Source organism: Uranotaenia lowii, chromosome 2 (assembly GCF_029784155.1).
Source record: "Uranotaenia lowii strain MFRU-FL chromosome 2, ASM2978415v1, whole genome shotgun sequence".
Classification (NCBI taxonomy): domain Eukaryota; kingdom Metazoa; phylum Arthropoda; class Insecta; order Diptera; family Culicidae; genus Uranotaenia; species Uranotaenia lowii.
This window is the reverse complement of record NC_073692.1, coordinates 210652222-210668299: the sequence shown is the minus strand read 5'-3', so window position 1 is coordinate 210668299 and position 16078 is coordinate 210652222. Positions and strand designations below refer to the sequence as shown.

Here is a 16078-nt window from a genome sequence, read left to right as displayed (position 1 = left end):
ACCGCCCCTGCCCCCCCCCCACAGAAGCCGGGTGCAGAAGCAAGCGTCTTCCGGGACAGATTAGTTAAGACGCACAATTTGCTCGGCAACCATGCATCAAGATGAAAAAGTTCGTAGTGGTGATATAGAGTAATAAACTCTCTGCCATTCTATACCAGATCTATACATACATACAAGATGAAAAAGAACAACAGTGGAGGAACCAGGACGTGGATATCGGGATTTCCGACCAGTTTTCTAGCATCGTGGCGGCTAAAACGAACTAGATACAAAATGTTGAAGTAATAAATTAAAAGAAAATAAAACGTAGCCATAAAATTATTCCAAAAAAAAAACATCTTAAAATATGATCACTTCCAATATAAACAGAATTTTAATTTACAATATTTATAGTTGACCTTAGTGAATCAATCATAGAAATAAAATTGAATCTATCATATTTATAATTAAATCAATCATTTTATTATAGTTGAATCTATCTTTTTTATAATTAAATCAATCATTTTATTTAAGTTGAATCTATTATATTGACAATTAAATAAATCATATAATTATAGTTGATTCTACTATTATTATTGTTAAATGTATGACATAAATCGCACATTATAGTTGAATCTATTATATTTATAGTTTAATGCACAAAATTAATCATACAACCATAGTTTAGTGTATTATATGTTGTTGAATGTACGAAATCAATCAGATTGTCCTATTTATGTATTGTTGAAATTTTGATAATTATAGAGAATCAATCAGATATATGATTGAATATAAGTGGATTATTGTTGGAAATACCATACTTTATTCTCCATGTAGGTGAATTAAAAAAAAGGAAAAATTTACCTCGACAGAGGGGTGGAAAAAATACCCAAGTTATTCGGTAAATTTAACCTATTTTATATTCTCCGTGTAAATATTGATATGTTTAATATGTTTTCCAATGCTTTTTCCTTACCTTTTTCCGGAAGCTTACGAAATTCCTGTTGCTGCGATAGCTACGATTGAAACTAAGATGGCAAATGAAGCGAGCTCATTCCAATGTGCTTAAGCTTCACTCACACTATGAAAATAAAATTGAAGCAGATGAACATTTACATATGTGTTATACACGAGGCTGGTTCATCTTGCGTGTATAGCATATAAATGAACAAGACAAATTTCAAAACATTACTGGCTTGACAGACAAACTTTGAGAACTAAAACAACAACTTTTGGCATACAACTCTACGCCAAGAAATATTTAAAGAAGGTAGTGCCAAGGCAGCCTTGCTCTAGTATTGGTACAGATTGCGTCGTCACAATTAAAATCTATAAATTTACTAGGAAATTCGACTTTCGTTGATAATTCGGAGAATTTGAGGGAAATTTTCCACTTTTAAAACTTGTGATTCTAGATGGATTTTTGCTCTACAAGATCGGTACAAAAAAGTTGGATTTTCGAGTAATTTTAACATAAAAAAAAACCATCGAAGTTCGAAAAAATGGGGGATTTTCCCTACTCAAATTTGCAAAACTTTAAAATTAGTTCATAGTCTTCCGTAAAAATGTTTAAGTCAATGCAGTTTAACCTTCCCATGCCGTTCGCAAAATATCCGTTTCGGAGAAATTTGAGTTGTAGTTTGATTTCGTTCTCCTGGCTGTAAATGTTAACCGATTTTGATGATATTATATTCATTGTGTAGGTGATTTGTTCTTATTACTCAACATTTAAAAAAAAAGTCGATATGTATTACCAAGTTATCAGAAACTGGTTCAGAAAGTAAAAAGTGCGAAAAATCAATTTTATTTTTAAAATGCTCATAACTTTTGACAGCTTTTATGTATTTAAGTGTATCATTGATGTTTAAAATTGTCAAGAATCCATCTATCCGACAGTGTATAGATATGTTGGGGTTCAATGAAAATTTTGACCGCTATCTCAGATCTTCCGGTAGAAAAAAATCTAACTTTAAAAAAACGATATCCAGTTTTTGCTTAGCTTAGCTGTATTTCATTTCCCAATGAACCGATTTTCAAAACTCAAATTTCATTTTTTTGACGTTAACTTGATCATTACTTTCATAGAACATACTTGGTCTGTCAAAATTACAAGTTCTTCAGTATATTGGAATGATGATAAAGAGATTTTAAATGTGCGCTTCGGGTCATATTGACCCGAACGGCATGGGAAGGTTAAGATCCTTTTTAAAGTTATGTAATCAAAACACAAATTTTTATACAAAACCACAATCTTTTATTGGCATTTTAGTAAATCGAGTTAACAATCATTAATTGATGTTAATTGTCCAACATAAGAATTGAATATAGTAAACCGGTGGGGAAAAATCATGACAATCAGTTGATATATCAATAACTACCAGCTAGACCTTTTTAAAGCTGAATTTTTCTTCATTTTTGCACGTTTTAGCTTCAAGATGACATTGCATTCATCAATATGATAAAAAATACATAAAGCAATCTTCAAAGGACAAAAAAAAATCATAACATAGTACAATAGAGGCCTTACACTACAATCAAAATGAAATTGGATTTCATTTTCGTTCTGAAACGTGTTTTTCTTTGAAAATCCTGCCATTCGCATATAAATTTTCGATACATTCGTTATTGTGACGTCATAAAAAAAAATCCAATATGGCTCTCGACACTACCTTATTTAAATATTCCTTGACTCTACGCAGTTAATAATCGGCTCAAGACTTTATGACAGAAAGGGGATAGACAAATGTTAGCATAGCTCAAGAACAGATCTAGCAAACGGTAGGGGAGAATGAGGATACTTGATTCCTTAGCTATATCTCGAAACTGGAATGTCTTACAAAGATCAAATATTCTAGAAAAATGTGCCAAAATGAAGAAAATAACAATGCTTGTAGTTTAAAAAATTTTAACAAAATAATTGTTTGAAAAATTGAACTTTGTTTGAGAAATTTCACAAAATGTAACATGAAGATCTTTTTTCATCACTTTAAAATGTTCCTTACATGGGAAGATTATGAAAAAAATATTTGTTCCAATGTGTCAATCGTTCGAGCGTAAAATGAACTTCATAATGCCATATTTTCAAAGCAATGGAAAACTCTCAACTTTTTTCAGAAAAAGTTTTCTAAAATGTTGATTATGGGTACAATTGATCCCCTAGAGTTGGGTACAATTGATCCCCCTATCAAATGGCATATTCTTGTTCTGAATTGATCGTTATGATTGCTGATTACGAAATTACTAATATTTATCCAAAAACTAATATTTATCAAACAATTGTCTGAAGAAAAGAGTAAAAATAATTAATTTTTTCTTAATTTAAAAAAAAATAGCGCCTTTAAGTATGCAATGTTTTAGCGTTGAGACAAAGTTATAGAATTTTCTCCTTATGTCTGCTATAAATTGTGAAATGAGATCAAACATGACCAAAATAGTCAAATAACATTCTATCTTGAAGTTTTGTTTGTTTTTTTTTACAAGGATTAGGGCTTCCTGAATAGAAGATCAAGTCTCCTTCAATAGGGGATCAAGTCTCCTTCAATAGGGGATCAAGTCTCCCCTAACTTCAGAAAAATCGCAATTTTTTAACTCCCACGAAAATGCTTCTAGTTCATCAACGGGTTCAAGTATCGTTCTAATTTTTGGAGCATAGAAACTTGGAGTTACAAGCTGTCAGAAAATGTCAAAGGCGGCGAGTTGCTACATTTTTCCAAAAAGATATGGTGAAAATAAGAAAAAGGGATCAAGTATCCCCACTCTCCCCTACTTAATTTGGCATGGAAGGGCATCTGGGTACGAGATTCTTTTTTCTATGATTATTTGGTTTACCTCGCTTTTCCAGCGGATTGACAGGAAGGGGGGAAGAAACTCCCTTACAGTTTTTCACATACCTCAAGATCTAATCAAGCAAAAGGAACCAAATTCGGCATGAGATAGTATTAGGATACGAAAAATTGTTCAATGAATATTTCCTCCCTCCTTCCAGTGGGGTGAAAGTAAGAGACATATGAGAGTAAAGTTTCAAATGATTATTTGAGACCCCCTCTCCTTCAAATGATTAAACGAGAAGGGGAGAAGGGGGCTCCCATACATTTTTTTGTAAAGCTAGAGAACGAATCGAGCATATCGAACCAAAATTGGCATGAGAGAGTTTTAGGATACGATAAGTGTTTCTTTAAACTTTTGGTATCCAGCCCTCCTTCCAGTGGGGGAATAAGAATTACACAATTTTTACATAGTTTTTTCCCAGAATTTCGTAATACCTAGATTTTTCCCCCAAGTTTTATCTAAATTATTATATTTTAAGTCATAAAAAATGAAGTTTTTTCAATATTTTTTTTAAATAAAACACTCACATAAAACTTGGTAATTTCAGACCTCTCGCAATAGTTGGGTTCATACAAAACTGGCATATTTTACAACTAGAGTCTCTACAGACTTTTATCCCAGTTGACATAGCCATTTAATTGCGTTCTTAACCGTTTCTAACAATGGTTCCTTAGGTGGATTGATCTCCCATTTTATCGCTCATCATTTCGGATACACGCAAACACAAAAAGGGGCGGTTGGACCAGGGCAGCGCATCAAATTCACTACGCCAAGAAACATGAAAACATATAAGCATGCATACATACCTACATTGAAATTCAAGTGCTCGTTGATATGGTTTCATTAAGGAGTTTATCCTTTAAAGCTTTATGGGCGAGCGTAACGAGCTTTTTCCGACCCCGGTTCTGCCGTTCGTTCGTTTGTACGTTCACTCATCTTTCTTCAACGTTTTATTACGAAGCAAGTATGAACGAATAAGAGTGGCACATACACGCACCCACACACAGACACAGACACGCACAGCTTCAACGCAAAAGCACCCACAACCAGACACAAAGTACTGTTCACGTGTAGTTCATCATTTCCTGTGGTTTTTCCGGGCGTATACAACAAGGAAGTCGACAATTCTTGGTCTTGCTCTGCCGGCTCTTCCCCGGAAAGATGGGGATGGATGTGGTTTGCTTGCGTCCAAAGTTTAAGAAAAGCAATATAAGACTAGGGGAGTGGAATGGATGGAGTCTTCTGAAGTTGGAGGCTTTTTCCCGCCGTGGAATAAGTTGTAAAATTTCATATCATTTCTGGCAGATATGAAGAAGCATCATGATGGTGATATGGTGGCGTTCAAGAGGAACAAGATGAAGAAAACATGAAAAAGTATCTCTCACCGTACACAACAAACGTCGAGTGATATCTTCTTGATGGGATGTGAAGCGAAATGGAGGGGTTCTTCATTTTAAACATGCATATATAGCAGCAAAGTTCTCATTTTTTTTGTTACTTACCCTCACGCTAAACTTGTCCTGGGAAAAATGTAGAATGTTTTGAAATATGCTCATCATATTGTTAAATGAAGCTGTAAGGATGAAAAGTTGTACTTCATCATTAGACGGGATGTAACAGATGCAGCTCGGGATCTCTCCTGTAACAATATCTGACAAAAGTTGTCTGTCAGTCTATAGTTTTATCTCACAATACGTCATATCAATCCATGAATATTTTCTCATCGATTTAGCTTGGAAATTTCAATTTGAAGATATTGAACAATTAAAAGCCATAAATTTTGAGTTTTAAAATTCTAAATCGAACATCTTTCTATCGGAATCCCTTTCTCATGCAAAAGTTTGTGGTTAGAGAGGTGTTTATGAGCAAATATATTCATCATTTATGCTCTGGTTAGTTTTGACAAAATGTCTACTCTCAGCTGCACCACGATGATACCTTCTTCCAGGTTCTATTCTGATGATTTCTTGGTTTTCGGGGGTGGTAAAACTTGGTCAGCCATATTTATGGATTCCAAAATAAACTGTTGACACGTGTGTGTACGGCAAATCCGGAATGATGTTGATTTATGAGAACCAAGAATCAAGCTGTATCCTGAGATATAGTCGTACATGGTATTCTTTTTTCAATTTTTATCATATACATATATTTCATGAGTCTGATGACTTTCAATCTCCTTTGTTAGAATATTTTTAAATTGAATATAGAAACGAATTTGTAATGGTTAAGAAAAGAAGGGATTGCATGTCAAAAGGCAACTAATTTTCAGACTAAAAATCGGTTTTTTTGTAAAGTGCCTAGATTTATGCAAGCAAGCTTTAAACTGCGGACTTAGCGACAATAAAAATGTGGGTAAAATTTAATAAATAGATACTGTGTGTATCAATGCCGGATTACATTTTCTGCGCTTAGTTACAGATTTTGGTTCAACCTTATGAAAACTATACCGTTTTTAGACTTGATAGAAACTACTGTAGAACCTTGTTTTCGAAGTTGTTGGGAGAAGGATGGCTTGTCAAACCAGGAATTTATCCGCAATTTTGGACATCTTCTGAGTGCGAACATGCTCCGGAACGCTGAACTTATTCTTGAAAAACAGGTTGCCGAGGATCTGTTTGAAGTCGGCCTTCACATATGTTTCGTCGTCCATAATGCAGCATTCAACTTTCGTCAGCATGTTGAGTTACAACTTCCTGACACGGGTTTTGGCGGACTGCTTCTCGTCGGGATTAGGAGCCTTTTGAACCTCGAACGTTTGAAGCCCTATCTTAGTTTTGGCCTTTTTGACAAAATTTCGGCTTAGGTACAGATTCTAAGCCACATCCCGAACGGAGGCGGTTGTGATTTTTGGTGTTGTACGGAATACTTTTTCTTTCACTTCTGGGCTTCCACTTAATCACTTATAAATCACGTATAACTCACTTATAAATCACTTATAAATCACTTATAAATCACTTATAAATCACTTATAATCACTTATAAATTGATCAAAACAACAACTTTTTATTTCAAATTTATTCAATTTCTCTTGAATACAAAATACTTTTTCAAAATTCACTGGTAAAGTTCGACTTATTTGCCCTTGAGTTTAACCTTTCGCCGCAGACGGTCGAGGAACGCATCGTATGAGGCCCGCAGGTGTTCTTGTGGTATTTTATCCCAGGCTGCCACGAGATGTCGCTTCAGGACCTTCACACCTTCATGTTTCTTGGAGCAGACTTCGGCCTCCAACATACTCCAAACAGCGAAGTCCGTAGGGTTCAGGTCTGGCGAACTCGCCGGCCATTCAGATCTCGAAATGAATCCTGGAAAATGTTGCGCAATCCAAAGTTGGGTTTTCTTCGCTTTGTGAGCCGGCGCCGAGTCCCGTAAGAAAACCAAATCCCTAGAACCAAAATGTTGACGTGCCCACGGTTCGACGACATTCTGTAGAACTAGTTCCCGATATGTATTTTGGTTGGTCTTCACTCCCTCAGGGACAAAAACCAGCGGAGTCCGGCCATCACGGGTGATTCCGGCCCAAACCATCACCGATCCTGGTTTCTGTCGCCGTGTGGCCGTCAGCAAGTCGGCATGGCTTCGTGATCTGTCTGGCAACCAAACTCTGTCGTTCTGCTTATTCACGATATTCTTCAGCCTTCCTTCCGCGGCCCTCTTCAGCAGCGCCTTCGCTCTTTTTATCCGTTCTTGTTTCTGCTTCATCGTAAGGTCTTAAACCTTTTGGACCTTGTAGGGCTTGGTCTGAAGTTTATCTTTCAGGATCCGACGGAGACTTCGATCCGATATGTTGAGATCCTCTGCCAATTTAGTGGCACTACGACGAGGATTTCTCTTAAGGCGCCTCTTGACGATCTTCGCCGTGGCAGGTGTCACCACAGTAGGTCGGCGTCCCCCACCATACCGTTTTTTGGCACTTCCGTTCTCCAGGTATCTTTTAACTGTACGGTATACAAAATAAACTTCTGCACACACTTATATCGGACAGCTCACGAACTATGTCCTTCTGCCGTTTGCCAGCTAGGAACAAGGCAACCACAGCGCTACGTTTCTGTTCGAGATCCATTTTTCCGGATAACACTTGATTACAAAAGTAGCACTTACATCCAATGAAAGCTAAGACTTAACGTAAACAAAGCGACAAGGGGTCGTTCAATACTGTTTCGTGTGCAACGAAATAATTGCTGTTGAAGTAATGTAGCAGTCCAAATGCCGGACCCTGTAAAACTTTCAGGATGTAAACAATGCACTATGAACTAAATGCACCCAAATTTCCATTAAATTCTACCCAACGGTTAAAAAGTAAAAGCAATTCTTCTTCTTCATCTAACACCAAATGGCCAATACTTGTATGCATCCTGGAAAATGATAAACTTGCGTTCCTCATTTTTCTTTTCAACATATGTAGTATCGGATACCAAGAACATGCATTGCAGATATTACTACGGCCAGGCCAACCATTAGATGTTAAACGCAAAGGATACAGGAACAAGGGAGGAATGAAGCGTGGAGTTCCCTACCAAACGCTTCATATGGTTATGGTGGATTTGATAATCTTCAGTTTGTAAAATTGAAATCGTAATGAAAAATAAAAAAATTAAATGGATTGATCTCACCCGAAACTTCCAGAGTTTGACGCCAATACCAGCATTTTTTAACTCGGTTAGCTGAAGATCACTTTTAGTGCTGAATCCGAAAATGATATTCAAAAAAAATTGCAGTAGAACAGTTTTTGAGTTATGCTCAAAATATGAAATTTTGGAAAAATTATAAAAGTACTTATAATTAGATTCAAATATATCGGACTGCATAACATCAATTTGAAATCTCTTTTTCACCTACAACATGTTGAATAAATTTGGTCTGCAATTATCTGAACTTTGATTTTGTTTGTGATCAACAGGATGATTGATATTAGAGAATTTATGATGAAAAAAATGAAAAAAAAAAAATACTTGCTTTTTTCATAAATACTTTGTTTTTCAGCAGTTTGGGATTCGATGGGCAGTTTTGGAAATCTTTTCTATGTAACTTAAATTTCAATTCTTCACAAAGATTTCAAGTGGTTATTTTTAAAAATCGGAAAAAGCTTGAAGAAATTATGGTTATTTTACTTAAACAGTAATACTTGATTTTTTTTTAAAATAATTTAACGAACCAAAGTGTACCAGCATTATCTTAGTATAGGAAGAGTTAAACATGATAATTTCACTCGCTCCAAGCTTAAATTAATCATCAGCTGACCAGAAGATCACTTGCCAAATTTCAGCAAGATATTAGAAGAAGAAAAGGTAGCATGATTCTTAAGCGTGAATTGAATTTAAAGGTATTTTACTCGAGAGGAGCAAAACATACTGGTTTTTTATTTAAGCCTTTTTTCACTGATCGGTTGTTTTTTATGAATAATTTTTTCGAAGTCCAAATCGAGAAAAATATTTAAACAGAAGACTGCAACACGATCGGACGTGTAACAAAACAGTTATTGCGGTTCAAAGATTGTATTTTGCCCGCATATTGCCATCTATAGCAGGCATGTCAAACTCGTTTAAGTGTGCGGGCCGCATTAACATGGAAATTATGATATTGAAGGAAAACATTCAGGGGCTTTATTTGTTAGTATACATTCAAGGGGTGAGCAGAAATCAAGAAATGTTTTGTTGTGAAGCAAAAAAGTGATCCATGATTGTGTGGAATTTGGTAAATGCTGTGACAATTAGAGATAGTTTAACAGATAATAGTAAAAGTATCCAAATAAGAATTGTACTGTAATTCAAGCGCCGACATAATATTTTTAATGCATTTTGCAACACTGTTGATATTGATGTTTTTTTAACAAACATTTTGAAAACTCAGGTAGCAGTCTGGGCTAAATGCATCAAAATGCAAATCAAAGATTCACCTTTTACATCTCGTTTACATAGGCTGGAATATGATTGTTTTGTCTCAGGCGTTTGTAAATTTCTAAATCTTATCCATCCAAACATTATTGTTTTATGTTTTCAGCTAGTAGAATTTTCTGTAGTATATTGTACCCCTAAATGTGTGCAGCTCTTTTATGTTTTTTCTTTGAAAAGATTTTTAACGAAAAAAAGGTGAATATTCATTCAAACAAAACCAAAAGTTACCGAAATTGATGCTTTTTGCGTTACAAATATATCAAATACTATTAATTTCAAACTAAATTTTCACTTGATTTTAAATTAAAAACAAAGTTTGTTGCGACTTACCCCTTTTTTTAAGTAGGGTGAAAATCACATGTTTTTGTGAATTTATGAATAACTGGTGAAACCAATATTTTTCTTGACTGCGTTAATTTGATATCCCATCAACCTTAAAACTTTTAATGTACAAGCGGTACTATTATCTATCTGTGGACATTAAGTTTTTAGAATCAAATTAAAGTTGAAAAGTGTTTTATGATACCCCAGTTGATAGTACCGTAATCCAAGGTAAGATTGATCACTTTTTCAATATTTTTCAAAGAATGTGGCATGTTTCATATTTTCAAAACCTGTACTGGACTCGTTTGAAAGTAAAACATGGTTGCAGAAATTTAGGCTCTATTTAAATGGTTTTATCGAGTTTTCTTGATCATAAAGGATACAAAACACCTTCATAATATTTACAAATGATAGTTTATCAATTTTACCTCGCTTTTTAACGTTTTCTTTTAAAAACATTTATAATCGGAAAAAGAACAATGATGCTGCATACATTAAAGGGCAAAATTTTTAACATTTGCTAAATAATTTTAGCTTTATAATACAAATGAAATTTTACCTTCACACATTATTCTTGACCCTGCCACTATGTCCATTTTCATTTTTTCTTCAAAGTAAACCATTTGATAGCATTCCTATCCGTTTTTCCAATACGGGCTTACTCTTAGAAATGTCCTTATTTTTTTAATTTAAAAAAATGTATCATTTAATAACTATAAAAATATCACTATAACTATACATATACAAAGAACAAAAGATGTTTTTTCACATTCAACAATCCGTTTGCTTTAAAATGCTTTTTGGTATTATCAGGAGAGCTGTTTGTTTGAGAGTCTTGGAAAAATAGACATTTTAAGATTTTGAAATTACATTTTTACTTACAGAAAAAAATTTCAAATACAAACCAAATTTTGCCTAATAAAAATACTCAATTTATAAGCTTGCAAACGTAGAAACCGTTTTCAAAAATTCAAACTATAGACTGAGTTATTGATGATAATGTGGAAAAAATTATTGTTGGTAAAATTTACCCCGGTTGTTGGTAAAGTTACCCCGTTTTACGGTACCTTATTTCATTTGGTTTAGAAAATATCAGCGTATGAAACATTCGGTAACCAATAAATGTGAATGATCCAAAATTGTGGGGAAGTTACTGTTTTTTTTAAAATTATTATTCAGATAAAACTCTGCAATCTGATCAATTTCAAGGAAAAGAAATTCTGGAAAAAGCTCGTTTATGCAATGTGAATCCTGATTCACCCACAAGTTCCTGTTCAATAAACCATATATCAGTTTCGAATTCTTAAATTGTGTTTCACGTCGTTAAGATGAATGCATAATTCCGTTGCTTTTCCTCGAGAGCTTATTACAATCTCAATTTAGAAATGAGATTGTAGTGCTACACTGTTTGATTCCATCTCAAATGGGATCGCCGAGGGTCAGACCCAGAAGGTTTGTCATTTTTAACATGGATTTAGAATGATTGATTGTGGATGTGTTTATGTCAAGCAAGTAGCTACTCTGAATACATCACATCTGTCCTAATGTTTTCCCTTATCACAGAAGCGAATCGTGAGGAAGAAAATAAATGTTCTCTTGTTTTTGAATTTGATGAATGAGCTTAAGATTTGTTACTTCATGTGTTAATTTCAAACATTTGATCTTTCTGTCGGTTGCGGTTTTGTGCTAGAGCAAATTAAAAGCCTTATAATATGTAAGTATGCATTTATGCATTTTTTTTGTCTTCGTAACCCTCTACTGCTTGGACTATGAATCAGATGAGAAAAAAATTTACATTGGGCATATGTTATTTTACCTCGAACTAAGCAATTTATTCCAAAAAATCAAAATTGTTTTTTCAAAAGTTTTTACTGTTAAAATAGTGTAAGAATTGAGAAATTTTTGTTTTCGTTCATAATTGTTAATTGAATTTTCGATGCATTAAAATTGATTGAAATCTTTATAAGCACTGAATAAGGCTATTAAATGTGAAAAAATTTCGATGACAGATATCGGCTCGAATGCAGTAGAGGATTAAACTTATGATTTAACAGTCTTATAAATAGCAGACTAACCTCTATACGCTTAAAACGGATCAATAGTACATCATCACGTAGCTCTGCGACGTAGTTCCACCTCCCCGTGGTGCAGAGTGGAAACGTGTCTGCAAGTCCGGCGTATTGCAGATGTACGGCCAAGAGAACTACACCAAACCCACTAGAGGCCGTCGACGGGTCCCGCCAAACCCGCGCGGAAGAAGTGGTGCACCCGGGTACTTTGGTACCAGTACTTGGGTGTGAGCGTGATGGTCCAACACGCTTTCGGGGGGTCATGACCCTGATATGCGGATGCGACCGGAGGGAGAGCGATCGCCAACTTGTTTTGCGCTTCGGTGGGTATAGACCCGTCTCGCAAAATGAGTAGATGCGCAAAGTGGTGGCCAATGGTGGGCCGATCACTTAGGGACGTGTTTACACGTCAGTGTCCGAGAGGCACGTTCTGCCGGAGGTGTCAGGGTTCGACACGCGTTTCGGGAAATGTTGCACCCGAACCGCGAGTGTGACCTGATGAGGGCGTTCTATAGCTCGATCTGCGCTTCGGGTGGTCAAGCGCCCGACTTGAAGATCGGGTAGTTGCGCTGAGTGGTGACTTAAGTCAACACTATTTGTGAGTTCGGAGGAGTCTGAGTCCTACACGTGGCCTAGGGGGCTTACCCCCCCTACCCGCGTGTTTGAACAGAGAAAGTGCCGTCGACAACTCGCTTTGTGTTTCTGGATCTTGGACTGGATTCACAAAGTTAGTAGTTGCGCTACGTGGGGACCTCATTCACACGATGAGATGTCGGGTCCTAACTCGTCAGAGGAGGGGTCGCGCATCGAGTTGTGTTAGAATGAGGCTATGCTATCAGAGGGTTCGGAAACGAGTATTGCCTTGGAGCGCACTAGCGCGAAATGACCTCCCACTATTGAAGCAAAGTGTGTCAAACAGTTCGAGGTGGGAACAAAGGTCAGTGGCCCCAGGTGGACTTTATGGCGTAGGGGGTACAGTGTTCCTTAGCATTGTATCATGAGTCGTCCAATTGCACCCATGGACCCAGAGTAGCAAACTGGGGGGACGCGGTGGCTCGCCGTGCCTTGGAATGCAATCCGTAAAATGGATTTACCACCTGGGTTAACAACTAATAAAAAAAAAAATAGTACATCATCTTTAGCCACCCAAATCGGGCATGGGTTCAGTTGCCAAAATGAAATCACCCCAGCAATGTCGTGTTTCTGTCGAGAACCATCGTTATGAATGGGATTGTTTCTCTGGAAATCGAAAATCCATACCGGATGTTCTTCATCAGCCGCTCCTATTCTGATGTAAAACAGCTCAAAAGTCTGCAAACGGCTGTCCCGAAAATCTGACGGCTGTCCCACAAAAATTGCCGAAAAAAGCAGGTTTCCAATTCTTTTCACCCATACACTGCCGCAGGATGGGCTTTCGGAATCTGCTCCAGGGCGGTCGAAATTTGGCTTCATTAAAGCTGTTCCGGAAATGTTGTCTTCCGGTTCAGAGACCATCAACTGAAGCAGAGGATGATAATAATTCAATTAGGCACATCCACTGTCTGCTTGCTGCTCCTGGTCCAAGTGCTAGGTGAAGTAAGTGGAATTAATGACTGTACAGCAGAATCTATCTGGGAAACCGGTCCAGTGAACAGTTTTCCAGAATGGGGTTGTTTCTTGAATGAAGGCACTTTTCAGCATCCCACGCTCGCCGCCCTCAATTGGCTACGGATAAAATCTCACTTCGCACGTCCAGGACGGGCAAAATAAATCAAACAAATAAACTGGAGATTTACTAGTTGAATTATTCTCGGTGTCAAAGTTGTCAGGACTTCTTGTCGGAATAAATTATATCTTTCTCGCGATCACACTCTCTGAATGAAGGTATTAGGGCATCTTGAAGAAACATCATAATACGGATTAAGGGAGTTTAAATAAATTGTTCTAGGATGAAAGGTGAATTTGAATTCAGTTTCAACAAAGTTTTGCTAATTTTTTTTAATAAACATGAAACCATCTATTAACAGTAATAAATTTTCTAATAGTAACAAATAACGTCTCATTTCCCGTTCATTTCAGCGAAATCGTCCGAAATTCAAGCGGTCGAGGGAAGGAAAATCTCCCTGCCCTGTCCACTGTCAGCGCCTTCCCGCGACAAGGTCTACATGGTGTTCTGGTTCAAAGACGATGCCGGAATCCCTCTCTACAGGTGAGTCGATCCTTTACCGATTTCATCGGAAGAAGACCGTTTTTCCCGTAATTTTTCCTTCAGGTTGGAGGAAGGATTCGTCTTTAGATGGTGGATTTTCGTTCGTAAAAGCACCCTTGCAAAAGTACCTACCTACCTAGATTTTCGAATCGAATCGAAATGATGAAATGGGATTCCAAATCGAGCTTTTCCAGAAAGCTATACAGCGATTAACGCTCTGATTCGGGTTGGAATTTCCAGTATTTTCGGAACCGGACCGATACTGTTAGATGATTTGAAGAAGGGCCCTCGAATGGAGTTTAATCAAAGCAAATCAGCTTGGTTTCAAATTGTGCTGCCCGAAATAGGTACCGTTGGATGATCAACGGTATCACATTTTCATTTAAATCGGTGAGGAGTTATACCAGTGGTCGGCAACCTTTTGAGACAGAAGAGCCAAAAATATCAAATCAAGGACATTTTCAAGTTAGAAAGAGTCACACTCAATTTTGTTTTTACTACAAATGGTGAAATCTCTAAAAAACATTTTATCGGACGTGAATTCAGTTTTATTATCCTTCCTCAAATTACATTCCTCAATTTTTCAAAGTCTTAATGGCAAACGGTCGCAAATGGAAATATTAAAAAAAAATCAGTGTAGTTGAGTTACGTCGAGTTTTTTTTTAAAACTTAATACTGTGATACGATAGCGTCTAACATTTTCAAACTTGGTGCAATTCTAAACAAAAACCTATTATCAGGTAAAAAATAGCGACGCCCATGAGGTTTTTGGCTCAGGACTGATGTAAAAACCTCAAAAACTAATTCCAGGTTCAGAATTCTGCTTTAATTTTTGAAAATGCTTTCACAAATGATTCAAATTCATCTATGAATATTCAATTCTAAATAAAGTTAAACTGATTTTTGAGGTACTGATTCTATAAAATAGAAATAAAAATTGTTTATCTGTTTTCGTATTTCGGATTATGTATCCATTTAAAGATTCTTGATTTTGAGTTCAAATCATTATAAGTAGAAAGAAATGAAATAGTTTGCTATTCAAAATTTGATCTAAGATTTTCTAAATTCGTTGATATTTCAATGTTAGGTTAATAATTTTCCGAATATCAAAACTAAAAAAAATTAAATAAGAAATCGTTCTGTGATTTTTTTTCATATTCAGATTCGAAGTTCATACACTTGATTCTTATGCAGAATTTTAATCGCAGTTAAGCACCAATTAACTAGCACGTTAGTAAAAACAAATGGCACCAACAATATTGAACAAATTGTCGTTCGTATAGTACTCAACGATAGCGCCTCAATCTTTGTATGTGCAATTTATTTACCACCAAACTCAGCACAGTGGGCTTACGAACGACATGCTGATTGTCTTCATGAAATCAGTACACTTGCAAGCGAACGTGATAAGCTAATTGTGGCTGGGGACTACAATTTGCCTAACCTGAGATGGCTTTTTGATGATGATTTGTGCGTTTATCTACCCGTAAATGCATCCAGTGAGCAAGAGCTTATACTCGTCGAATCTGTTTTATCCTCGGGGCTGCAACAAATGAACCACATTGAAAACAACAACATGAGAATGCTTGATTTAGTTTTTATTAACGACGTAAGCAATATTACTATTTTTGAACCATCGATGCCATTGCTTGACGTCGATTCGCATCATCCGCCTTTGGCGATGCTTCTTTTATGCGAAGATGACTCACAATCGCAATTACCGGAAGAATTTTATTTTGATTTTAAGCGATGCGATTTTGAATCGCTTAGCGAATCTTTGGCTGCAATAAATTGGC

At 36.2% G+C, this 16078-nt stretch overlaps 2 protein-coding genes across 2 annotated transcripts in view; both read left to right on the top strand.

Moving 5' to 3' along the window:
- Positions 1–13595, top strand: part of LOC129742290 (uncharacterized) — a 47920-nt gene extending 34325 nt beyond the window's left edge. The window contains exon 4 of the mRNA XM_055734171.1: positions 13500–13595. Within this exon, the coding sequence (XP_055590146.1) occupies positions 13500–13595 (96 nt within the window). The remainder of the gene's footprint in view (positions 1–13499) is intronic.
- A 485-nt stretch (positions 13596–14080) lies between these two features.
- Positions 14081–16078, top strand: part of LOC129742288 (nephrin-like) — a 587776-nt gene continuing 585778 nt past the window's right edge. Inside the window, exons 1-2 of the mRNA XM_055734170.1 lie at positions 14081–14099; positions 14153–14282. Coding sequence (XP_055590145.1) covers positions 14081–14099; positions 14153–14282 — 149 coding nt within the window. The remainder of the gene's footprint in view (positions 14100–14152; positions 14283–16078) is intronic.